The following is a 27706-nucleotide window of genomic DNA, read 5'->3' on the forward strand; positions in this document are numbered from 1 at the left end:
GGTCTAGATATTTTTGGTCAACGGGAAGACCAAGGTCAAAGTGCGGATGGATTTTAGCCAATTTGAAAAATGGTGTTTTCAGTGTCTCATTTTCATCCAAAAATGATATTATTATAAAATGTCATGCAAACAGACGCAAGAAGCCAGTGTTTTTTAAACCTGTTTTTATTGGTAAAGCACTACTCAGGCATCACTTTTCATACAGTCCCTGCCAAGTTTGTTATTTCTTCTTTACAACCCCTGACCTTTCACCCCTCCCTCCCTCTATCTCAGTACGATGCACTCCCTTAACCCCCCCCCCACCCAGCTTGTCGCCATAAGACTACGTAGCTCCTTTCACACAGTCATTATGGAAAATACGTTCATTTGTATGGTCTCTGTTTGAACGGCACCGACGCCGAATGACAGGGATCGTGTCGAGCCGTCAATTTTCCACCAATCAGAGCCGTGACAGAGGCGGGACGCTGCCTGTGTGCAGGGGTATTCCACCATGTCCACTCACTTCTCCCACCTTATTGTGCTGAAAGCAGTTGTTGCTATCTGACAAGGATTTTGTGCATCACACCAGACACTGCACTCATTTTAAATATTAAGTTGCGGGATGCTGTGTGAAAGGGGACACACAACTGCGACAATATCCCGCCTTTGCTGACCTCTGTGTGAAAGTTAGAGGTGAATAAATGCCGGAACTGCATTACCTTTACCACTAAGATGCTGCTATTTTGTGGGATCTTTCTGTGTAAAAAACACTGGCCGATAAATGCCGGCTCTACGCTACCGTTACCGATCTGTCTGCGTAAAAGTACAGACGAATAAATGCCGCATCTGCAGTACCATTATCGCTCTGATTTAGCGGGATCTTTCTGGGTAGAAGCTTCATAATTCTTCACTTTTCACTTCCTGTGTGGCAGTACTTGTGTCCACATAGAGCATGTGGGACAAAGTGGACTTCCTGTTGTGTGGACGGACACTGTCTCCCGAGGGAGTTCTCCAGCGGTGGGCCGCCTGCCAGCCTAACGTTATTACGCCACAGGGCACGACAAGGCCCTCACACATGAACTTATTGTCAACGTTCGAGCGGGAGAAAGTGCGTCTTTTGTGTCTGCAAGCCTGGCGTTCCATGTATGGACATGCCGGAGACACATTCGGACACACAAACACACTCACACACACACATCTGGCAATTTGTCAAAGTAGCAGACATATTTTTATTGCCACGGTCAGAGAAGAGCGATGCAGCTCCTCCTGACAGGGAGACACTCCTCCACACGTAACCTTGGCGTGACCCCTGAGCCCGGGCTTCCTGAGACTCCCCCCTCCCCGCTGGCCATGTCTCCACGCACGTCCATTTCACACGCGTCCTCGCATGCGTCAGCTTCTGAGGCGAAGATGGCACCGTGAGTCACTCTTGGGGAGTCCTTAACGCCACACTGTTGTGTCCCTTGTCGTCCTTTTGTTCCCATGACAACACTGGGCCTGATAATTGCTGTGAACGCTCGTCCAAAAGCCACGCGAGGCCTGACCACTCAACTGGCGGCCCGTGGGCCAAATCCTGCCCACGGGTGACATCAGACAGGCCCGCAAATGCACTTCAAAACTAGACAAGCTTTTTTTTTCAGCAGATTTCGAATAGCAGCAGAGCACTGTTGTCACATAGAGGATCTTTGGCTGGTGTTTTTGCTGTAGGTCTTTAAAAACAGCAGAACACTCCTGTCATATAGAGGATCTTGGACTTGTGTTTTTGCATTAGATTCCGAAAACACTCCTGCCAAATAGAAGATCTTTGACTGGCATTTTTGCTGTATGTCCTTAAAAACAGCAGAGCATGCTTTTCATACAGAGCATCTTTGACAAGCCTTTTTGCTCTAAATTCCAAAAAACAGAATGGCACACCTGCCTTATATACATTCCTTGGCTAGCATTTTTTGCTGTAGGTCCTTAAAACCAGCAAAGCACTCATGTCATATAGAGAATCTTTGACTGGTGTTTTTGCAGTCATTCTTTAAAAACAGCAGAGTGCTCCAGTCATATAGAGGATCTTTGGCAAACACTGTTCATATCATATAGAGGTTCTTTGACTGGCGTTTTTGCAGTAGGTCCTTAAAAACAGCAGAGCACTCATATCATATAGAGAATCTTTGTCTGGTGTTTTTGCAATCAGTCTTTAAAAACAGCAGAACACTCCTGTCATTTAGAGGAACTTTAACTAGTGTTGTTGCAGTGGATTCCTAAAAACAGCAGAGCACTCCTGCCAAATACTGTATCTTAGTCTTGAGTTTTTGCAGTCGGGCTTTAAAAACAGCAGAGTGTTCCAGTTATATAGCGAATCTTTGACTAACAATGTCCATATCTTATAGAGGACCTTTGACTAGTGTTTTGGTAGTAGGTCCTTAAAAACAGCAAAGAGCTCCTGTCATTGAGCTTATCTTTGACAAATGTTGTTGCAGTACATTCCAAAAAACAGCAGTGGCCTCCTGTAATGTAGAGGATCTTTGACTAACGTTCATATATAGAAGATCTTTGATTAGTGTTATGTGACGTAGGTCCTTAAAAACAGCAGAGAGCTCCTGTCGTGTAGAAGATCTTTGGCTGGCGTTTTCTGCAATAAGTCCTTTAAAACAGCAGAGTGCTGCTGTCAAATAGACAATCTTTGACAAGTGTTTTTGCAGTACATTCTAAAAAACAGCAGCAGACTCCTGGCATATTGAGGATCTTTGACTAACGTTGAAATCATATAGAGGATCTTTGTGTTGGTGCAGTAGGTCCTTATTAACAGCAGAGCGCTCCTGACATGTAGAGGATCTTTGACAAACAGCAGCGTGCTCCTGTCATATAGATGATCTTTGACTAGTGTTTTTGCCGTACATTTGTAGAAGGTTCCTGTCACCGTAGAGGCTCTTTGACTAGCATGTTTGCGGCTCCTTAAAAACAGCATGGTTCTCCTGCCGTGTAGAGGATCTTTGACGGTCACATCTTTTATTCTGAAGGGCAAACTGATTCCAAATCTTCTGACCAAACGTGACGACGGCTGTCCAGTCGTTTGTGTTTGAGCCGGCAAGCACGGTGCATCAAAGTTTATGATTGCATGTGTCGGGCTTCCTGATTGGTTCGTATCCGACCAGTCGCGAGCTCATCAGACCCTTGGCGGAGTTTTTGCAAACAGACTTAAGCTGATGAAATGTTGACATGAGACCAACGTCCATGTGTCCACCATGTTGTCTTTATGTCCCTGTATGACCAGCATCACTATCACTGCCGTCCTTGTGTCTCACAATTTCAAACACACACACACAAACACACATAATGGGCTTCTTTGTCATGGCGGCCTTCCATTCCAGCGTGACTCTTTCTCCCTAAAGTGAAATGTCAAACTTTGCTGTGTCGCCGTTCCATTCTGCCACAGTGCAGCGTCTGTTTCTCCAGCGCCTGTGCGGTGAAAAGGTGGGCTTGTCTGTCACAACCAGCCCGGGTGTGTTTTTAAACCTTTTAAAGGCTCGAGAGCACCCTCAGGACCTCGTGTCTGCGAGACTCCTATGGTTGCTGGACCCCCCCATTCCGCCCCCCTTCCCACACCCCCTCAATGACTCATTATGGTGCTTTATTTAGCAAAGGCCCATATCTGACATGGACGTGAGCCTGTGGAGACATTACTGTCAATGTTTATGTGTGTTTCAACAGCTGACCCCTCCCCCCACACACACCCACGTTGGTTGACACAACAGCCTCTCTATGCTGAGGTGAGAGGACCCCCGATGTGGCCATTGTGACGAGGTGTGAAGTGCCAGCACTTAAAAAAAAAAGTCCCCTGCAGGACGTTTTACAGCTCGTGAAAGAATTGGGGGGGAGGGGTGCATTTTGTTAGTTAGCTCGTTTGCTGCATTGCATTGCCTGCCACGCCATGTTTTTACACTTGCTGCTCTTCCACCAAACAGCTGCCACAATAGCTTTTAACGCAACGTCTCGATCAGTGAAATAACACACCGGGAAGTCCCAAAATTCAAACTAAAAAACAAATATTTGGCAATTTATAATGCAAATTAAAAAATAATCTGTTCCGAGGTCAAACTACGTGCGGAAAAGTTGCTAAATCAAACTAGAAACTCCGAAAATTCAGACAAATGTGTGTGTGTCTGTGCTTTACATGCATCATTCAACATATTTGACTAATCAGGCATGATTAAGCAGCAATGATCATGTAAAAAGTACAAAAATAATTACATAAAAATAATAATGACATACAAATATTTTTGTTTTTAATTTTATTTTATTTTATTTTGAAATTTGTAATTTTAGTACTACAAATTAAAATGACAAAAATAAAATAATAATTACATAAAATAATACAAAATAAATTGAAAAATTTATATAAAAAATACCATCATAATTACATAAATATAATATTAAAAATAATAATTCCATAAAAATAAGTCTAAAAATATTCACAACATAAAATTATTAAATACAATAATAATAACATCAAAATAATAAAAATATTTAAAAAATCTATAAAAAATTAACAAAAATGCAATAATAATTACATTAAAATAATTTTACAAAATGTATTTAAAAATTAAAATAAAAAAGTACAATAATAATTACATTTAAAAAATGTTATTTACAAAATATTTTTTTTAATAAAAATTAAAAAATACAATGATAATTACATACAAATATTTTTAAAATAATTCTAAAATGTCTAAAAAGCAAATTTGAAAATACAGGGCCGCACAGTGGCCGAGTGCTTCCGCTTGGGCATCTCTGTGTGAGTTGGCATGTTCTCACTGTGCGTGTGTGGGTTTTCTCCGGGTGCTCCGTTTTCTTCGCACATTCCAAAAACAATGTTAGGGTTAATTGGCGACTCTAAATTGTCCATAGGTATGAATGTGAGTGTGAATGGTTGTTTGTCTATATGTGCCCTGTGATTGGCTGGCGACTAGTACAGGGTGTACCCCGCCTCTCTCCCAAAGTCAGCTGGGATAGGCTCCAGCATACCCTTGCAACCCTAGTGAGGAAAAGTGGTATAGAAAATGGATGATGGATGGATAAAATATACAATAATAATTACATTAAAATAATAATTTTACAAAATGTATTAAACTTTAAAATTAAAAACTGCAATAATAATTACATTAAAACATTTTTAAAAGGTATAACAAAAATTAAAATAAAAAATACCATGGTAATTACTTATAAATAATTGAAAAAAATAATTTTTAAATGTAGGAAAAATTAAAAGTACAATTATAATCACATAAAAATAATAAAAAATGTTTACACGATGTATTAAAAAATAAAATGAAAAAATAATTACATTAAAATAATTTAAGAAATTAAAACATGTATTAAAATTAAAAATATATTTATTTATTTATTTATTTTTTTTATAAAACAAGTTCCTCAAATTTGCATTCAGACTCAATTTTGCGCTCCATGAGCAAAATCCCTTTTCTGCACATTTGGAAACAATTTCCCCCAATAGGAAATCATGTAAATAGGAATAATCTGTTCCAGGGTCAAACTGCGGCCAACACAAAAGCTTTATTAAGTGTACAAGACAATGTTTTAGTTAGCTTTTGGAGTCTTTCTACTGGTTTGGCCGTAAAGGCGGTGGTTATCATCCATATACAGTAATAATATCATGTAATGCAGGAAACACTGCTGTGCTTGTGTTTCAAATGACATGCGCCGCTGTGCGTGTGTGTGTCCATATGGTAACCCGAGCAGCTTCTGTCTGGACCCCGGGCTGCGTCTGATGCGGAGGCACTCGTCCGACTCACAAGGATCTCGCGTGTCCGCCGCTGGCTTACTAAAAGCACGTCTTGAAAAACCAAAAAAGGGGGATGATGTCACACAGTAATTCATCCCCATTTGTTGTCGACTGTCCACTTCCGCATCGCTACTTCCTTCAAATGCAAAACGGACTGTGGAACCTCTGAAGGTGAACACAATTTGCTCTGATTTGTTAGCAATTAGAAACAGTTTCCACCATCGTCTGTTCCCGGGTCAAACTGTGACCATCATGGAACATATCCTGCATGGACTCGACAGGCAATGTTTGAAGTCACTTTTCAACATCCTAGAAAACAATGTCAACTGTGAGAAACACTGCAAAGTTGATTCATGTCATTTTTTTCAACATTCTTTACTTATTACACAAGTGTAAAAAGAAGTGAAGCAGTGTTAATAGTAGGGTGTAACGGTACGCCACAATCACGGTTCGCTTATAAGTAAGGTATTATGTTTTTTTGGTTCATTTTGGGTATATTTAGGGAACAAAAATGCAAAACATAAAAGTGCTTTGCTGTTGTGTAAACAGCTTGAATGGTTTTTCAAATGAAACGTAAAAAAATGTCAATTATTATTGATTATTATTATTATCTTAATACCAGATAGATATTTCATAAGGCAATACATTTTGTGCTTTAAATGTGTGTGTGCTTTAAATTAAAAAAAAAGTAATTCCTGGCTGATATTATGGTCAATTAAAGGCAATAACTATGATTTAATAGGATACAACATTTTTTAGATTATTAAAATGTTTTGTTTGATGTTTTTTGGGAGGGACAAAGTCAAATATGATAGTAGATAATGGATTACATTTGAAAAAATACACAAATATTAACAAGTAAATCTTGGCTGATATAATGGTCAATTAAAGGAAATAAATATGATTTAATAGGATATTACATTTTTATTTATTTATTTTAATTCTTATTATATTTTTTAACTCTACATAAAAACGTATTCCAAATATATTATATATAAATATATTAATAATTTTAAAGCACAGGTGAATGCGTTTGTTAATTGCCACTATTATTTATTTATTTAATTTATTAATAATTTTCTATGATTTTTGTATATTACTATTTAATTTATTACATTTAAATGTAAAAAGAAATATTTTTTTAAATCAACTAGTGTGCTAAATTGACCCACATGCAAGTGCACAAGGAAACGGCAGGAATGATACATTCCATCGTCTTTCGTCGACCAAGTCGGAACGCCGCCGGCCGTGCGTCTTTTCCGCATTACAGAAAAAACACCGGAAAGCGCGAGCGAGCTTTAATCAAACGTCGGACCATTGAGGGGAGATTTTCACATACACACACACACACACACACACACACACACACACACACACACACACAGACACACACACACACTGAGGTCCCAGACAGACGTTTCCAAACAGGAGATAGTCATCTAAAAGCAATGTACAGTAAATGAGGACTTAGCATTTAATGGCTCGTTATCTTCTGGGGGATCAGTCTCGCTTTTAGGGTGTTCCCATCCGCCCCCCACTCCTCCCCCCAAATTCACCTTATCTATTGTTAACAAATAGAGCTTTGCTGTCATTAGCATTTCATGAAGCTCCGTCTGCATCACAAATTCCTTTTGTGATGCAGACAGCTCGTCCGCTCGGAATTTAAGCGCAGAAAGACAAAAAGTGAGGTTGACGGTCCATCTGGGATGGCTGTGGTATCTCAGCCTGAAGCTGAAGGGAAATATTTAAGGATGCATGGGGCTACGGGGATACATTTTCGACATGAACCTTTTGGACTCCTGGGTAGTTTTTAGCATGTTTACCAACAGATGTGTGCGTCATTCGGATTTTCATGACTTTCTGCGTGTGAGACATGTTCGGACCCTCAAGGAAGCGTCTGTGCTGTCGATTACCGCACAGGTGCTGCAGTAATCTTCATAAATAATAAAGTGGAACACGTTTAAGTGGACGCCCCCTCTAGTTGGCCCGACTCATGTCGACGCAGGCGGTTGTCGACGTAACTGAAACAAGCCGTTGCTTGCACGTTTGTACTGTATAGTAAAGGATCGTTTCCGTCCATTTGTGGATATTTTTATTTTGATTCTTGTCTATACTTGTTTCTTGTAGCACAGATTAAGACTTTTAAAGATTTGTTTTCTTTCAAATTTTCACTTTTATCTCCTATTCCGACTTTAATCTAGTAAAATTCCCAATTAAAAAAAAATATATACAAAACAGCAAATACATTTTTCATAATTATTCCATCTAAAATTTCAATACATTTGCTAATTATCAAAATATTTTATAGATCAGGGGCGTCCAAAGTGTGGCCCAACAACAACAACAACAGTAAAAATGAAAAAAAACTGCAGTAATTTTACAAGAATTAAGAATTCATTAACATTAAGAGGAAAAAGTCATACTTTTAGGAGAAAAGTTTTATATTATGAGAAAAACAATGTAATTTTAGTAGCATAGAGTTGAAATGTTAAAGAAAAAATATTTTACTTTCTAAAAGTTGTAATATGAGAAACAAACAAACTAAATTGTAATTTTTGGAAAATTCGGTTGCTGAAAAAGTTCTGATATTGTGAGAATAAAGTCAAAATACTATGGGAATAAAGTCCTAATTTACAAGAAGAAAAGTGAAATTGTTGGGAAATTACAGAAAAAACAAACAGCGTAAATGGGAAAAACAGCTGTAATTTTACGAGAATAAAGTAAAAATATTCCCAGAAAAAAGTCACAATTTTACGAAAATGAACTCATTATATTATGAGGAAAAATATGTCATTTTAGTAGCTTAGAGTTAGAATTATTAATTCTAACTATTAATTATTAAAGAAAAAAAATTATGAGAAATAAACCAAACAAATAAAGTTGTTATTTTTGGAAAATTAGTTTGTGGAAAAAGTTCTAATATTATGGGAATAAAATCAAAACAATATGGGAATAAAGTCCAAATTATGAGAAGAAAATTTACCTGAAGAAAGTTGAAATAGTTGTAAGATTTAAATAAATAAAAAAAACAGCATAGTGGAAAAACAGCTATTATTTTATGAGATTAAAGTAAAAATATTAAGAGAAAAAAGTCGTCCTCTAATGAGAAAAAAGTCTCATTTTTACAAGAATAAACTCGTAATATTTTGAGGAAAAATAATGTAATTTTAGTAGCATAGAAATCTTTTTTTTTTAATTATATATTTTTTTAAGTCATTATAAGCGACAAACAAAATAAAATTGAGTCGTAAATTTTGGAATATTACGTTGGAGAAAAAGTTATAATATTACAGGAAAAAAAGTCATATTATTATGAAAAGAAAATATACAAAGAACATTTAAGAACAAAGAATGAAATATTTGTGTTGTATGTCTTACTCACTTCCGGTGAGTAAGATATTAAGATATTAAAAAAGAAATAAAATGGGTTCATTTTGCCAGTTGCTGTGGTAGAATCCATGTTGATATGCCATGATTTTATTTTGAGGCTTACTTTGCACTGAACAGGAAGTGAGTGTGTGCAGGTTTCACTGCTGTGTAACTTGACAGTAGTTATGTTGCTGCTTGGCGATATTGACGACATTGACGACACCACAACACATGTTGGCATAAATGGACCCATTTTTTCATACAAATGAACTCCAAATTTACGTCAACCTAAGCGGTTGTAGTATGTATGGGTTGTCAACATAAGCGGGTTCCAGCGGTTTATTATGACGGATAAGAGAGGTTAATTTATTGTGGGGGGTGGTTAATTAGATGAAGCCTCCAGGGGGGCCAGGATGCCACGTTCGGGCCAAAAAATGTAAACCATGGCGCACTTGTGGAAGATGTGTGTGGTGGTGGTGGTGGTGGGGGTGGTGGTGGGGGGTGCAGGAAAGGGTGCGCGCTTCCTGTTTGGGAGCTCCCTAGACACCGTCTGCCCTCGGCGCTCTCATGCCTGCTCGCTTAAAAGCACAGCATTGTCAAGGTAATGACCCCCACGCTGCAGACTGGACATCCATCGATACGTCCTCTTTGTAAGTCATCTTCTCGGGTGTCGCCTGTGGACACGATGATGAAAACAAAGCATTTGTTCGCCTCCGTTCATGCGCTGGCGGGACAGCTGTGGAAACGATAGCATGACTCCGCTTAGCCTCTGACCTCGCACGACGTATTGGGGAACGCCACGTTTGTGTGCAGCAGATTGCATCCGCCAAGCGCCGATGTTGCTAAAGCGCAGTACAGTAAGTAACACAGTGGAACGCAAATAGGTCAACTAGGGGTGTCCTTGTATTGATATCGGGCCGATAACAAGCAAAAACAAACCCAGAGAAGCAAAAGAGTGTCAGGTTCTGTCCAAATGCACCTAAAATCTCCGATGCAAGCAGTCGACTTCAGACTCCGTCCAAGCACGCCCACATGGTCACAGCAACAGCGTGTGCTAACATGCTAACAGAGTAGCAAGGAGTAGGAGTGATGTCGGCTGTGTGGCAGTATTTTACTTTAAGTTTGAAGATTTTTTTTCAGCAAGAAATCTTCATTTTTAGCGCTTGCTTGAGCATGCGTCAGGTAGCTGAGGGCATCATTTGTCCTACGTGTTGTTTTTGTTTTGAACAGATATTCCCAGATGATAAAAGCAGCATTTGCAACGTGGCAGCGGCATTGAATAAAATTAAATGACATTTTTAATAGAATTATTTAATAGAATTCATTTTATACAATTATGTAATAGAATTATTTTAATTTTAAACATTTTATGTAAATAATAATTTGTTACTATATGGATAGCTATTTTATATATTTGTAATGTTTTTAGATTTTTTTAATCATTACACGTGTAGAGTTGTATATAACTGTGGTTATTTTTATTTATTTTTTATGTATTATTTATTTATGTTTTATTATTATAATTTATATTATTTGTGTTATTCTCACATGGCTGAAATAAAAACATTCCTTCTTAATTTAATTTGATTAAGTTTGAATATTTTTTTTTCCAGCAATAAATATTCATTTTTGGCACTTTTTAAAATTAAAAAATATAAAAAATTGTATTTAAGTAAATTATATTTTTTTCAAATGTCATTTATATGGATAGTTATTATAGTATATATATTTGTAATGTTTTTTTTAGATTGTTAGCCACCGTAAGAACATGAGCAAGACAAACAACAAAATTACCACAGCAGCTCAGTTGGATAAAATAAATAAATTAAAAAATAAAATATATAAATAAATAAAAAACATGAACCCACAAGAGTCTCAATAAAAATGTACACAAATGGAGGAGAATCATTTATTATCACCTATTCTTATGTCTCTGAACAAAGTCACCAGTAAATGTGCAAGCAACATTTACATGTCGACAACTGCTTATGTCGACGTCAAGAGGGTGCATCGACATAAACGGGCTCCCCTACTGTGTTGCCTGTGGCGTTATCTTTTTTCTGACAAATACACAACACGCTCGCTCCGTTATTAATCCCAAGAGTTAGACCCCCATAGGTGGGATTGGCTTGAAATTTCTCACACAGCTCGACACAACACCCACTGTAACTTTAAGGTGTTTTGGCGAATCGGCATGAAAGCGGGTACGCCCATTTAGGGGACTGACACGCATATGTGTTTAGAATTTGAGCAAGATTGGTTGGAAAACATGGTCGCCACCAAGCAAAAGAGGTGGGACTTAGCGGCGCTTTTTTGTGTAAATTAATAATTTGTCTACTGATGATAAAACTTTGAGGATATCTTTATTACATGTATGCTAGCATGTCTTACGAAGCATTTTAAACACAAACCCTAGGGGGCGCCACAAATGCTGACCAACTTGTAAAGAACTAATTTCCTCATTTTGTGTCCCCGTTGCACAGCGCCAGCGTGGTGGTGGGCGCCCCGAAGGCCGACACCAAGCAGAGCGGCATTGTGGAGGGAGGCTCGGTGGCCTACTGCCCGTGGAGCCTTGGCCAATCAGATTGTCACACCATCGAGTTTGATACAGAAGGTAAGCCACCGCGACCGACACGCTCATTTTTACCAGCTTAGATGCTAAGATCAGGAATGAAAGAGAGCGTGTTCTCGCTGCCAGTGACATTTATTGGCTTTAATTCTCACATTCACTGATATCATTTCCCCACTTGACACATGATCATGGGTATTTGCAGCGTTCAAAGTCCTAGCATTGCACGTTGGTCTCGCTAAATTGCTAGCAAAGAGTCATTGTCTGTTATTGTTCATCGATGTGAAGGGTCAGAGACGAAGAAAACAGAAAATATTGTGGAAATTTAAAGACAATTTTTGAAAGACAGCAATTAACCTAATACATTTTTCCCCACAGCTGATCAAGAAAATTGTGCGCATCCATCCATCCATAATCATTAGTAATTATAAAATAATTTAAAAATTGTAATAATATTTTAACATCGACTGTAATTATATGATATGCATTTAAACAAATATATATTTACAGTATATATACAGTGTGTATATACTGTACAGTATTAGGGCTGACCTCAAATCAATATCACGATAAATTGGGCAGTTTTACCTTGATAACGATAAATGCACAATAAATCCCCGACCACTATATGTCTTTGCCATCTGAAAATAATTGCAGGAAATGCAAATTAACTGCTTTTTGTTGATTTATTGACCAACTGGCACACATAACTTTCAATGCAATATGATGCACGTAATGGGACGCACCGATTCCGCCTAAAAAACTTTCTGAAAAACCCCCCAAAAGCGCCGGCAACGCTCCATTTCCATAATGTGCTTGGTGGTTACGCGAGTTTTCATACTCACCTTGCATTTCGTGTTGCTCAACATCGTCTTTGCTTAATTTATGGAATTTATTTTATTTTTCAAAATGAAATGAATTGTATTGTTTTTAAGATTTTTTAAATTATTATATTTGTAGAATTTTATGTAATTATAATATTTTTTTATATCATTTGTTGTATTCTGTCATGTCTGAAATAAAAATATTCATTCATTATTTATTTTAGATTTTTTAAATTTGGCTATAAATCTTCCTTTTTGTTGGCACCCGCTTCAATATGCTTCAGTCTCTTTTGTCCTATGTGTTTTTGCCACCCCCCCCACAACTGAACAGATATTCCCAAGTGATAAAAGCAGTATTTGGGAAACCAAACACGTAATAATAGTACTTGACTGCCTGTGTGTCGTTTCTTCTTTCCGTTGCTAGTCAGCACCAGGTCTGGATCGGGCGTCGCGGCGCTATTATCGCTTCCTGAGCAAGAGATGAGCCGTTTTTGTCCCGTTTGTGTGTGGGAAAGCCTAATTGGGTGTTGAGGAACGCTTTTTGAAGGATGCTCCTTCATTCCTTGTTTAATTCCTCGGGGTGGTGTTTAGTCAGATAAGAAGGGGATCAACAAATAGGCCAGACAAAGCAATGTTTGCATAACAGGTGAACAAGACACCGCCAGTCTTGACAAAAAGGCTCCAGGTGCGCTAAATGAATGGATGACTGTTTCAGGGGGTTGACAAAAGACCAAAAAGGCCTTTTTTATACCCAAAGACGACTCAGCGAATCTTGACGTCATGATCCGTAGCGAACAATCTGTGAACTATTCCAGTAAGCCGACTTAACAACACTTCTTTATTGGCCCCCGTGACTTTTAGAACCGTTTTTTTTCCTTTCTGCGTAAAATGTGTTGGACATCCGCTGCGAGGGTGATGTCACCGCGAGGTCTAACAACGAGTCCCGCACGTTACAGATGGGCTTTGAAGACGCCGGTCAGAGCGTCCAAAGACTGCTGCTGAGCTCGTGCTTCAGCGGAGGAATTGTGGAAACATCTGCACGCCGCTGCACGCCAGGCATCGTGAATGACATTTAGTGCTGCAAGTCTTTTTACATGTTGCATGCTTTGTGTGCCATTTGTCGGCCATCCTTTAGGACCATTCGTGCCAGAAACCGACAACAAGGGTGTCAGAGTGGCAATATTTTTCCAAAAAGGTGGTTTTCATGTCGGGGCCACATGGCGGCTGAGTGGTTAGCATGTTGGCCACGCAGTCAGGAGATCGGGAAGACTCTCGAATCTCCGTTGGGCATTTCTGTGTGGAGTTTGCATGTTCTCCCCGTGCGTGCGTGGGTTTTCTCTGGGTACTCCGGTTTCCTCCCACATCCAAAAACATGCATGTTAGGTTAATTGGAGACTCTAAATTGTCCATAGGTATGAATGTGAGTGTGAATGGTTGTTTGTCTCTATGTGCCCTGCCATTGGCTGGCCACCAGTCCAGGGTGTACCCCGCCTCTCGCCCAAAGTCAGCTGGGATAGGCTCCAGCATGCCCCCGTGACCCTAATGAGGATAAGCGGCACAATACATGGTTTTCATGTAAAATAACAACCAAAATTAAAAGAATATATATTATTAATTAATTATTAATCAAAACAAAAAATTTTAATTAAAAAAATTACAAATTAAATATAATTTTTTTAAAATTAAAAACTAATAATTTAAAAACAAATATAAAAAGATTCAGGATGTTTATTGTCATTATTAACGTAAGCTACTTCTTCTGACACCCTTATTTTGATTGACAGGAGTAAAACTGTAAAAAACAGTTTTTTTACAACTGAGGCAGCTATGAAACAGGAGGATTTATGTGACCTTTGGCCTTGGGCAAAGGTAATATTACAACTTATTTTCAAAATCTCAGATTTGTTTTATTTTCAATGTGGCCCTAATACTCCGTTGTATCTCGTAATATTAGGACTTTTAAAAAATGTTGTCCTTTATTTTTCAACGTTATGCTATTTTTTCTTATTATTCTTATATTATGACTTTATTCTCCAAATATTTGCTCTTTATTCTTGTCAAATTACTGCACTTTTTCCTTTTTTTTTTAGTCTTCTTGTTAATTGTATTTTTAGAACTTGCCGAGGGCCAATAAAAAACAGTTGCGGGCTATAAATGGGCCCCGGGCCGCACTTTGGCCAATCGCACACCATCATTTTCAAAAACATCCACTTCGAGAGCCGTTTGTCATGAAACAAAGAGGCAAAAGGAGAGAGGTCTCAAGCTATGACATTTGTGGTACCCTATGGGTTGTGGTGAAAATGCTTTGTAAGACATGTAATAAAAATGATCCTTAAAGTTTTATCATCAAATTCTCAATGACTTACAATTAGTTGCTAAGTCCCGCCCACATTTTCCTTGACGACAGCCATGTTTTTCAACCAATCGTGCTCAAATTTGACACACTTGTGCCTGTTAGTCCTTGTAATGTGTGTACCAAATTTGGTGGCGACACCCTAAATTTGCATGGAGCTGTGTGAGAAATTTCAAGTCAAAAAGCTTTGGGGTTAAATAACGGCGCCGCCGTGCGGTGTGTTGGTCATAAAAATAATAGCACAGGCACCACCGCAGTGGTGCATGATTTGACGCATTTTCACCCTTTTATGTGCCAACACATATTGTATACGTTCCATCACAACAAAGGTGAGTTTGGGTTCTGTCCCGCAAGGCCCGCGACCCTCTTAATTAGCCTAACTAATTGGGTCAAAGTGCCCTCTTTCCCGTCCACTTCCTCTCCCATTGAGATAAGAGCCTCACTATGGAGGAGGTGTGGAGGGCACAGAGGAAGGTGGGCCCATTCAGGATGTTTCAAGAGAGGAAGGAGGAAAAGCGGGGGGACAGCTAGAACCCCCCCGCCCCCAAGCTCCAAACACAAGTCATGTGATGAGTGAATTTGACCATTTGTCTTCTCGACCCACAGACACACAAACACACTCTTAATGGTTGAGATAGGGTCTGTGCGCTCAATCCACTCCCGGACGGTCCCGGGAGAGGTCTGATGGGGGCACTAACAACCCCCCCGCACACACACACACACACACACTGAAAGACTCCAGTCACATGACATATCCGTTCTTTTCATCAGCTAGCGCTCCATGTGACTCCATTCATTCGTTACCAAAAACAGCGACACTAAGCTTGACTTAGCTTGATGCGATCTTCTGTAAACGACGCTATAGCCGCTACCACAACAAAGCGCCGGCATCTCTAACCTCCCCCTCCCTTCCTCCCTTCATGTTGGATAATGGTGATGCATTAATGTGTCCCTTCTGCGAGGAATGACACTAACAAGCTCACATCCATTAGAGCTAGAGCATTTACATCTTTAGCTATTAGCTCCATTCTCTGTCGAAAATCAATCGCGTTAGCTTGCTTTGTCGATGATCATTAATCACCGGAAGGATTGCAAGTCCTCAGAATATAATGCAGATTCATCTAAAAGCTATTACACTGGAACCCCCGTAAGTCGGTGCCGTTTATGTCGACCAAGTCTTCAAGGCCTGGTCCACCATGTTCTTTGTGTTACTATAAAGTTGACATACAGTCGACATAAAACGTTCATTTCTCTGGAAAAATTGGTCTGTTTTTGTTGTTGTAGTGTAGTATTGTTAACTTGTAGATCAAACTAAAAAATATATATCAAAGCTCTCGATTTACCAGTTAATCTACATGTCTACCCTCACTTATGGTCATGAGCTTTGGATCGAAAGGACAAGATGGCGGGCACAAGCGGCCGAAATGAGTTTCTTCTGTAAGGATGGTTGGGCTCTACCTTAGAGAGAGGGTGAGAAGCACTGTCACCCATGAGAAACTCACAAGAGAGCCGCTGCTCCTCCGCATTGAGAGGAGTCAGATGAGGTGGCAACTGGTTAGGATGCCTGCCGGACGCTTCCCTGGGGAGGTGTTCAGGGCACGTCCGACTGGTAGGAGGCCGACGCCTCCTAGAAGAAGACCCAGGACACATTGGAGAGACTATGTCTGGCCTCGGAGCGCCTTAGGATCCACCGGGAGGAGCTGGACAAAGCAGCCGGGGAGAGGGAAGTCTGGGCTGCTGGATGGATGGATGGATTGTGGTTATTGCGGTGTGGCAGTTTGCCGTATTACTGTACGGAGGAAAACTGATTGCTTGTTGGTGTAGTACTGCCCCCAAGTGGACTGGAGGTGCATACTCACAAATTATTATGTAGTCAGGAGACATCTAACAAAACGGAATCTAAGTTCATGTCACAAACTGTGCTTATATGCTAACATTGGCATTTCAGTGTAAACCCATTTGTTGGCGCAGTGCAGCCCCCAAGTGGACCGGAGGCACAAACATCTTGAGATTCAGCCTTCTAGCTATGAATGAAGTACATCGTAATTTCAATCGACACAGAGAGTTGTAGTAGGATTAGTAAGTTTGGACCTTGGGGAGGAACCCCATTTCTTAAAACCCTCATCCCAAACAATCGTTGGTTTGTGGTTAAACTAAAAAATTAGACACCAGTGTGTCTACACTTGCTCGATCTTTCCGACTCCCGGTCACCTTGGTAACCAAACATACACAACCCAGCCTCTGCCTCTGACTCGCTCTCCCTGTTGGCTTGGAATTATTCACGCCGACACATGGGAGTTATGAAAACACAGCGGTGTGTTCTTAAAGGCCGCACTGCTAACAACGATTAGTTAAAGCAACAGGCCTGCAAGGAGCCTTGGTCATGTTCTATAATTGCCTGTATGACTCAAGTGCTACATTTCATGCTAGGACACCACAGGGCTTTAGGCAGGTGTATTTGGGATATTAAATAAATACTATCCTTCTACTTCTGGTCATGGTTGTAATCCTCTTGAGAAAATGGCGTAATGACATGTAGACGTAGAATCCGGACATGGAAATGAAGAACTGGAGGCAAAAGTGTGTTGAAACAAAGAGTGATGTTGCTACTAGGGCTCTGGTCCAAAGACTGAATGTTTTCCTTGGACCGAAGCCCTCGAGCTGTTCCACAAAGACGTGAAGCAGACCTCCAGCTCCGACTTGCGACACGCTTCTCTCACGCGGTGATCATCAGGCCTCCGGAGAGCTGAGCAACACGCCTGCAGTTCCAACAAGGATTTGTTGGAGTCGTTAGTGCTTCTCTTCTTCTCTCCGAATCAATTTTGTTTGCATTTCGTTCTCAGTTGCGGGCGCAGATGCGGCATCTGTCTGCCAATAAAGTTGCAAACTTTTTAAACTCGACTCCTGTGACCATCTGTCATGTCGGAAAGCGTTGAAGCGGGAGATCAAGCTGCCAGGTGGTCAAACGAAGCCAAGGGTCAGTGAGGTTAAGCTCGGTTGATTTTGTCCAAACTCGGACGTCTCCTCTCGATGACCCGCATCAGCTTGTCGGATTGTCACCGTCATCGTATCTGTTTATCGCCAGTTGTCCGATTGGCGGTGGGGGGGCGGGGACACGTACGTCCACGATTTGGATTGTCTGTGTACTGTCAACACTGCTAAGCTAAACACCCTTTGAAAGGATATTCATGACATCATCAATGTGAAATGTGAACATGTCCAGCTAATTTGCATCACTGACTCGCTCCATCCCTGTTCACTTTAATCGGAGGAAGATCGAACATTGACTACAACTGCTGACAGCAAGATGATGACCGTGCAAGACAGATTTACACTTCTGGCGCTAAAGCTGTCATTTGTGTTGTGTGTCACATTTTGGTTTTGTTTCCCTCGCATTTAGCTAGTCTTCTTACCGTCCAGAGATGTGTGTGTCTCGGTCACAGGGGATCGCGGCTTCCTGATCAACGACACGCAACATCAGATCGACTTCAAGTCACACCAGTGGTTTGGCGCCACCGTGCGTTCCCACGGCGACACAATTCTGGTAAGTTGATATCGATGTTCTGGAGTTATTGACCCCACACAGTTCTTTAATGGAGTGATGTTCCCCAGGCTAATTAAATATATGAAAGAACCGTGGATATTAAAATTGGTCAGTTTAACAAGAATGTATATAGCAACAACACTAATAGTGACAGTGAATGGAGTGAGGTTCCCCAGGCAAGTAAAGTTAGCATGTCAATACATGTGCATTACCATCAAACGTATGAAGATTCCATTCATCACCACAGGTTGTGTCACTCTTTTTTGCTAATTTAACCTAAAAGAAACTTCTATTATACCAGCACAGGTTGTGTGTGTGTGTTTTTTTTTTTTACCGAAACACAAAAATACACAAAAAACTGTTGTAATTATACAGTGATAGTGAATGGAGCGAGGTTCCCCAAGCTAGTAAAGTTAGCTACACATCTGCTTCCCTGTTAAATGAAGTAATGGAAATACCCCCCCCCATAAAGGTTTGTAATCGTGCAGTGAAAGTGAATGGAGTGAGGTTCCCCAGGCGAGTAAAGTTAGCAGATCAACGTAATAAATATACAGTATGAGTGGAATAAATAGTATTTCTTTTGGTCATTTGAACTGTAAGATAGTCTGTTATAAGTTGCAACAGCATCCAACACAGACTGGTGGAAAGTGAATGGAACGACGTTCCCCAGGCTATTAAAGTTAGCATCTCAATACGTTCCATTCTCTAGCCATGGGGTCACATGGGTCACATGGCACCGCCAGTGTCTTAAATATTGTCGCTGAGCTCCAATTGTCACTTCCAATCCCGACACATCATAAAGAAACCTCAAGCGCCCCCTTTTCCACTATGGACGCCCCCCACCCACACCGCCCACACCCCCATCCGCCAGTGACATCATAGTTGAGCCGCCTGTCGTGGGGTCCGATAGCAGGGGTCGTGACCTGGGTTGGGTTTCGTGGCTACCCTGCTCCAGATGCTGGCCTCCCTCTACTGGGTTCGCTGTTGTAGCAACTGGAAAAACATCTCCCGCCTAAAAAAATATATGTACCGACCCCCCTTCACCTCTTGTCTTGCAGGCTTGCGCACCGCTCTACTCATGGCGGACTGAAAAGGACGTAGCCCGATCCGACGCCACCGGCACTTGTTACCTCTCTGTTCAGAACTTCACCAAATTTGTGGAGTACGCCCCCTGCAGAACAGGTGACTTGTCATTATATCATCAAACCAAATGCTTATTTCTCTTCAAATGTGGTTGACACATGTGCAAAAGCCAAGATTGCCATAGCACTATTCTATGTTAATACATTAATGATGGTAAAGCATGTTTATTGTACAAGCGTGCCCTGAACTGCTCATAGTAAAAATATGCTTTATCTGAAAGAGAATATATATATATATATATATATATATATATATATATATATATATATATATATATATATATATATATATATATATATATATATATATATATATAGTATTTTTAATTAATGTGTAATTTAATTAATTATATTTTTAAACTATTAGTTAACATTAGTTAACATCAGATCCAGACCAAATCCTAACATTAGTTTCATCTTGGTTCCATTTGGATGTATTTATTTATTGCTTATTTTCAGAATTTAGTTGTTAGGCTAAGAACTGTTTTTTTTTATTATGTATTATTTCCATTACTAAACTTTATTTTATTATTGTTATCATTATTATCATCATTACTTTATATATACATAAGTTCCAGGCAGTATTCATTGCTTAACATTTAATGTTTTAACTGTACAACGTTGCAGTACTTTTTTTTATAGTAATATATTTTAAATAATATTTCATTTTTACAGTGTTGTGTTGTTAGGTTTCTTTTGTATCAAGTGATATTCAGCAGTATTGTTTTATACAAATTTAATGATTTGTACAAATAAAATAAGGTGAACCTGCTAAGTTGTAGTTAGAAAGTAGATGCTACAGTTCATTTTTACGTAAAAAATAGGGGGAAAATACACAAGTGTGTTGTTGTTGTGTAGTGTCTTCACTTTGTTTGATTGTGTAGTATTTTTCGTGCGTAGAAATCAGCGATGAGGGAGGACAAGGCTACTGTCAAGGAGGATTCAGCGCCGACTTCACCACGGTAACTTTTCATTTTGCTACCATGGTTTTGTCGTCTTACTCTGTCGCCATAGTAACGCTTGGGCATCATCTTCCAGGACGGCCGGGTGGTGTTGGGCGGGCCGGGCAGCTACTTCTGGCAGGGTACGTTTGACGCGTGTCAATGCCGCCGCTTGGTGAAATGTCAGCTAACTGTCGCTGTGGCGGAATACAGGTCAGGTGATCTCGGCAGATAAGGAGGACATCATTAAGACGTACTACCCGGGCTATTTCATGCAGTCTGTGGACGGTCAGATCCAGACCAAACAAGTCCAGGCTGAACACGATGACAGCTACCAAGGTCAGTTCATTATGACTAACCCTCTGGGATAGTCGTTTCACTTTTTTATGCTCCCCACAGGCTACTCTGTGGCTGCGGGCGACTTCAGCGGAGATCAAGTAGAAGGTAAAGTCCATTAAATGTCCACATGCATGGCCGCAAATCAAGAACATAAAGCCAAGTCAGCCATACGCTTCAATTCCCTTTAGATTTTGTGGCGGGCGTTCCAAAAGGAGTCATGCTTTACGGATTGGTAAGAAAGCTCAGTTTTGGAAAACAGAAGTCCTATTTTCGATCATATTTGACTGCTGTTGTTGCAGGTGTCCATCCTGAACGGAACAGACTTGAAGACTATGATTAACTACACTGGCGAGCAGGTGAGTGATAAAGCTCGAAACCCCATATCGTTCTTTGCTTGGTCGCTCGCCGTTCCATTCCAGCTTAAAGTTCCTCGTTCATGGAGTCAGCGTTGGCAAAGTTTGGGCATTTCCTCTGCGGCCAGCTGATTGTGGTTTCCAGCAGGGACGGCCATGATAAATGGATTTTTGCAGGATTAAGAAGCAGATGGCGCAAGTAAATCAGGCCTTCAACTAGTCTGCTGCAGAAATTGTTGGAGCAGGGAGTAATATTGTATGTCATGTAGCGCCGGTTAGCTCATCAAAAGGTCAGAGAATATGTGCTTTAAGTCCCTTGGCATTTTAGTAAACAATTACTAGCACAAAATTAAGCAAATTGCCTTCCATTAAAACCAGGTACATTGCCACTGACTGTTGCAAAGTGAATGGAGTGAGGTTCCACCAGCTGGTGAAGTTAGCCTGTTACTATGTTGGCATCCCCCTCAATGTTGGTACCTTAGTGTGGGACCATTAGAAACAAAAAAATACCCTAGTTTAAATACCGCAATCATATGTTCAGCTACAACACAGACTGGTGTAAAGTGAATGGAGTGAGGTTCCCCCGGCTTGTTAAATTAGCGTGTCACTATGTTTGCATCCTTTCAACGTTGGTGCCTTGTTGTGGAATCATTTTAGAGTATTGCAATTGCATATATATTGTAGCTACATCACAGACTGGTGTCAAGTGAATGGAGTGAGGTTCCCCGAGGCTTGTGAAGTTAGCCTGTTACTATGCTTCCCTTCAATGTTGGTACCTTAGTGCAGGACCATTTTAGAATTTAAAAAAAAAAAAAAAAAAGCGAGTTTAGATATTGCAATTCTATTTGGTGTAAAGTGAATGGAGTGAGGTTCCCCAGAATGTCAAAGTTGGCCTGTTAATATGTTTGCATCCCCTCAATTTTGGTGCACTGTGCAAGGTCATTTGAACAAGAAAAATAACCAAACAACTAAAAAAGAATTGTTGTACAGTATGTAACCACTAATAGAGAAAGGTTCCCCAAGCTGGTAAAGTTTGCCTCTTAATTTGCAAACCTCAACATTGGTACCTTAGTGTAGGACCATTTTGAACAAAAAATAAACCATTTTGAACAAAAACGAAGCAACCAGCTGAAGTTTGTTGTAGTGCTAAAGCATATGTAGCTACATCACACTAGCGTAAAGTGAATGGAGTGCAGTTCCATAGGCGAGTGAAGTTAGCCTTTTTGCATCCACTCAAGTATGGTTCATGAGCATTGCAACTACATACAGGTACAGTATATAGCTACAATGCAGACTGCTGGCAAGTTAATGGAGTGAGGTTCCCCAGACCTCTGAAATTAGCCTGTTACTGTTGCATCCCTTCCATGTTGCTACCTTAAGACAGGACAATTTAAAAAGACAAACAACAACAACCAACTTTGCACAGCACAGGCTGATGTAAAATGAATGGCGTAAGGTTCCCCAAGCGAGTAATGTTGGACTGTTTGCATCCCCTCAACTATTGTGGACTATTTTGAACTAAAGAATAACCATGTTTGTTGTTAGTATTCCAAATATCTACAGCTACATCACGCCCTGGTGAGGTTCCCCAGGCTGATGAAATTAGCCTGTTATTTTGTGCGTGTATTTTGGCACAAATGGATTTTGAAATAGAACAGTTTTTAGCATTGCAGTTACATATGTAGCTACAACACAGACTGGTGGAAAATGGATGGATTGAGGTTCCCCAGGATGGTGAAATTAGCACTTAAATAATTTTGTTACCTTATACTGGTTATACATGCTCACATTTCTTACAAGAATCAATACTGTAATTTATCACGCCTGTGTATTTAAATGTGAAGATGTTTAGCGCTGAGCCTCAGGCTTTTCTGTTTTTTTGTACGATGCTCCATTTAAGTATTGTTTATTTGTTTTGTTGGAAGTGCAGCAGTAGTTTAGAAAATAGAAGATCTCTTGTTTGAACAGTGATGCCTCTCACTCGCTCAGAAGTGAAACACACCTTTTGGATTTTATAGGACATTTAAAGAAAACAATCGCTGTCTTTGTCTCCAGATGGGATCCTATTTTGGCTACGCGGTAGCGACCACCGACGTCAACAGCGACGGGTGAGTTTTCTCGCAGAATTGGAGGCCACCAACAAGTCATTACACCTCCTGGCGTCAAAGTGTCTGGGCTTAAACCATTCTGTTTTCACCGTCTGGTCTGCAGGATGATGGACCTGCTGGTGGGCGCACCCATGTTCATGACGCGGGGCTCCGACGGCCGCCTGGAAGAAATGGGCCGGGTCTACGTTTACCTGCAACGCGCTCCCCTGAGCCTGGAGCTCCGCCTACCTAACCTTACCGGCTCTCAGGTGTTTGGGAGATTTGGCAGCACCATCGCGCCGCTGGGAGATCTCAACCAGGATGGCTTCAATGGTGAGAACGACATCTGAGGTTAAAGTTCATACATAAACATTTATACAGTATCATAAACCATTGGAAGATGCCCAGTGGGGTACACTGTACACTCGACAGACATACATTTGGGCTTCTGAACTAAAACTGACAAAATTGCCAAAGTAGCTGTGGTTGGAGCGTATATTGAAGTATTATAAATATATTATTGTTGTATATATTGTGTCATATTTGTTTTCACCTTTTAAAAAGGAAAGAAACTGGCAGACCTTTATGGATATTGTGGTTCAATATCAAAGCACATGTGTGTTTTATATGTTGTGTGTGGAAAATAAATTATATTAAAAATACATATAAAATAATGTAGGAGTTTTTAAAAATAAATACAACAAAATACTGTAAATAAAACGTAATTTAGAAATATCAACAAAAAAAATCTCAAAAATATTTTAAAAAGTACAACCACATTGGAATGTTTTAAAAAATGTTTAAAAAATGTTTTAAAAAGTTATTGAAAATATATATCTAAAAAATATTTTGAAAAAAATATAAAACAATGTTTATTATTAAAATGTTATTTATATATGTTAGAAATATTTTAAAATATACACCAAATATTAGAAATGTTTTGAAATATTAAAAAATATCCTAGAAATATTTTGAAATATATATAAAATATTTTTTTTAAATAACAAAAAATAAAACTATGTATATTTATGAAATATATTAAATAGAAATGATAATATGAAATATTTTAAAATGTAGAACAAGTATTAGAAATGTTTTAAACTTCAAATCAAGTATTACAAAAATACCAAAATATTGTTATTGTTATTATGCCTCACATTTAGCATTAGCATCATCATCTGTAAGGCTTACTCTTTTGGTATGATAATGGTAATGGTTTGGTTTATTTATTCCAATTACAGTATTGCTTTGATGTATTGCACACATATTTGTGTGGTGTCAGGAGATGGCTATGATATGCTGTGATGTATTCAGATACTGTATGTTGTAGTAGTAGTAGTAGGTATGTTGTAGTAGTAATGGAAACCCAAAGATGCAAACCTAACCATCCTTCTCTGCAGACGTGGCTGTCAGCTGTCCATTTGGTGGAGAGGACCAGCAAGGCTTGGTCTACATCTACAACGGCTTCCCCCAGGGTCTCCGAGAGAAGCCATCCCAGGTGATCGCGGGCCAATGGGCCGCAGGTTCCATCCCCGCCAGCTTTGGCTTTGCACTCCGAGGAGCTGAGGACCTGGACAGGAATGGGTACCCGGGTAAGTGAAGTTAAAGTTTAGTGTTTTTTGGGGTGTTTAGCTTTTTACATGTTTTTGAAACCTTTTCCTGCTTTTTTCCAGATCTGATTGTTGGTGCTTTTGGCATTGATAAGGCAGTTCTCTACAGGTATGTTGAAAATATATTTGGTGTTTTTTAATCAGTTGATGGACTAAAAGGACACTTGAGCCTCTGCATAGGGATTGGTTGGTGGAAAGCGTGTCCGGACTTGACTCAAGGTGGTTTTTACATGGATTTTTTTAACTCAAACCAGGCTTCAAGTGGATGAAAACATGAAACAACAAAAGAAAAGTTTTGTAGGAATTCGTGTGACAAGTTTGACGTAGTATGCGTCATCTGATGATATATACAGTATATATACACAGTATATATTACCATGTTACCAGGCAAAGTAATACTGGACCACCTTGTGTTCACATTGTACCAATTAAGAAGTCCCAATTCGTTGCTTAATCCCAATTTGGTGCAGTTCATTTCAGTTAGGTGTGAATCCACCGCTCTGCTGTTCGGTTGTGCTAAGAAAACAGTCTGCACCTCCATCTGACCCAACTAAATCCGGTTTGTCCCCAAAGCCTGTCAACTGATTCAAATCAGAAAAAGCAAACTATACATGTGAAACAATTTAAAAAGGACCCGGTTCACTTTGTGTTCCACTTTAGTTCTTATATAGCCTCAGTCAATGCAGGGGAAATACAAGGCATAGTGAATCTGGATCACTTTGGTTTGGTTTTGGTTCACATTACACAAGTCTAATGAGGCACTGGACTTGAAGCAAGCTGAACTGAGACCGCTCCTTTTGAAACTGAACTCAGTTCTTGAAAAAAAACATGAGGAAACAGACTTTTTGCGTTCACATTAGTTTACCGTATTTTCACAACCATAAGGCGCACTTAAAAGACTTAAATTTTCTCCAAAATGGACGAGGCATTATAAAGCATTATAATCTAGATCACTTTTGTGTTCACATTGCACAGGTCTAATAAACCACTGGACGTGAAGTGAACTGAATTATGACCAATGCTTTTAAAACCGCACAGTCGTCTTTAAAAAAAACAGCAGAAAAGTGACCCAGTTCTTTTTGCGTTCACATTAGTCAGGACATTTCACAACAGAAATACAAGGCAAAGTGAATCTGGATCATGTTATGTTCACATTGCACATATCTAATGAACTGGAATTGGACTTTAATCGAGCCGAACAAAGGCCAGTCCTTTTGAAACTGAAGTCGGTTTAAAACATCCTTCCATTTTCTACAACATAAGAAAACAAGATCAGAAAAGTACCCAAATATTTCTGTGTTCACATTAGTTTTGACACTTTAGGACAAAATATAAGGCAAAGTTAATTTGGATTACTTTATGTTCACATTGCACAGGTCTACTTGTAGTACCCCCGGACTTTAATCGTGCTGACGAGAGACCAATCCTTTTGAAACTGAAGTCTTAAAAAAAAAAACAACAACAACAGAAAAGCGACTTAGTTCTTTTGTGTTTACATTAGTATAGACACTTTACAGCGAAAATACAAGGCAAAGTCAATCTGGATCACTTTGTGTTCATATTGCACAAGTCTAATAAACCAGTGGACATTAATCGAGCCGAACTGAGCCCAATTTTTTTTAAACTGAAGTCAGTCCTGTTAAAAAAAAGAAAAAAAAAAGAACAAGATCAAAAAAGCACTCAGTTCTTTCTGCGTTCACATTAGTTTAGACACTTTATGACAAACATATAAAGCAAAGTCAGTCTGGCTCACTTTGTGTTCACATTGCACAGGTCTAATAAACCACTCGACTTTAATCGAGCTGAACTGAGACCACTCCTTTTGAAACAGAAGTCAGTCCTTTAAAAAAAAAAAACGACAACAAAAAAAACAAACAAACTGAAAAGCGACTCACTTTTTGCGTTCACATTAGTCTAGACCCTTTACAGCGAAAATACAAGGCAAAGTGAATCTGGATCACTTTGTGTTCATATTACACATATTCAATCAATCACTGGACTCTTGTTTTTGCTTTCACTTTGGTTTAAGTAGCTACTTTATGAATCTCAAAAGAAATTGCGGAGCTTGTTTCAAAAAGGTACTTAACTTTCCTTCTGGACACAAATTTTCACAGGGGCCTAAGCTGGTTTGGAGTGTTCTCATATGCACAAAAAACACAGCCTTATCTATCTGAACTGGTTCTGACAGATGAATTAGACCAAGTGCCAGAGTCTCAGTGTGCGACAGCAGTCTTGTCTTGACCGATCTTTGTGGCGGTCTCCCGCAGATCCCGACCCATCGTCAACACCAGCGCCTCCCTGTCGGTCTACCCCACCATGATCAACCCCGAAGAGAAGAACTGCATCATCACCCAAGGGAACACCAGCGTGGCCGTTTCCTGGTGAGTACGCAGAAGTGTATCCTGTCGGGAAGCGCTCCAATAAAGTCGAGCCACGGACCACGCGTCACGTGACTGTACGTCTTTATATCACAGTGGTGCGTTCAATAGCAGCATTGTCCGCACTCTTAAATGTGCACACTATTCACTACTGCAGAGGAGAGGAAACAGACGGCGGTCACTCTCTGTTCAACATGCTCGACACCCCCTCCTTTCCTAAATCAACCCCCCCCTCCAAGACCCCTTTTCTCCATGAAGGAAACTCTTGTGTACACATGTGTCTTGATTACCCAGCGATGACGACTTTTCAGAGGGGATAATGGCGAGGAGAACTAGAGGGGAGGGGCTGGAAGTTTTTTTTTCTTCCCTCTTTTCCTTGCTTTGAATGCGATATTGTTTGGTAGTGGAACACAGCTGGGAAACATCAGGA

The 27706-nt window shown here is 39.8% G+C and overlaps 1 protein-coding gene across 4 annotated transcripts in view; it reads left to right on the forward strand.

Annotated features, from left to right (window-relative positions):
* Nucleotides 1-27706, forward strand: part of itga5 (integrin, alpha 5 (fibronectin receptor, alpha polypeptide)) — a 74833-nt gene that overhangs the window by 22662 nt on the left and 24465 nt on the right. For all 4 annotated transcript variants that reach the window (XM_054794861.1, XM_054794619.1, XM_054794708.1 and 1 more), the window contains 14 exons: nt 11620-11750; nt 18326-18426; nt 19485-19608; nt 20469-20530; nt 20607-20652; nt 20723-20848; nt 20909-20953; nt 21037-21080; nt 21148-21204; nt 23257-23309; nt 23413-23621; nt 24689-24880; nt 24962-25007; nt 27166-27279. In XM_054794861.1, the coding sequence (XP_054650836.1) occupies nt 11620-11750; nt 18326-18426; nt 19485-19608; nt 20469-20530; nt 20607-20652; nt 20723-20848; nt 20909-20953; nt 21037-21080; nt 21148-21204; nt 23257-23309; nt 23413-23621; nt 24689-24880; nt 24962-25007; nt 27166-27279 (1350 nt within the window). The remainder of the gene's footprint in view (nt 1-11619; nt 11751-18325; nt 18427-19484; nt 19609-20468; nt 20531-20606; nt 20653-20722; nt 20849-20908; nt 20954-21036; nt 21081-21147; nt 21205-23256; nt 23310-23412; nt 23622-24688; nt 24881-24961; nt 25008-27165; nt 27280-27706) is intronic.

Source organism: Dunckerocampus dactyliophorus, chromosome 1 (genome assembly GCF_027744805.1).
Source record: "Dunckerocampus dactyliophorus isolate RoL2022-P2 chromosome 1, RoL_Ddac_1.1, whole genome shotgun sequence".
Lineage (NCBI taxonomy): Eukaryota > Metazoa > Chordata > Actinopteri > Syngnathiformes > Syngnathidae > Dunckerocampus > Dunckerocampus dactyliophorus.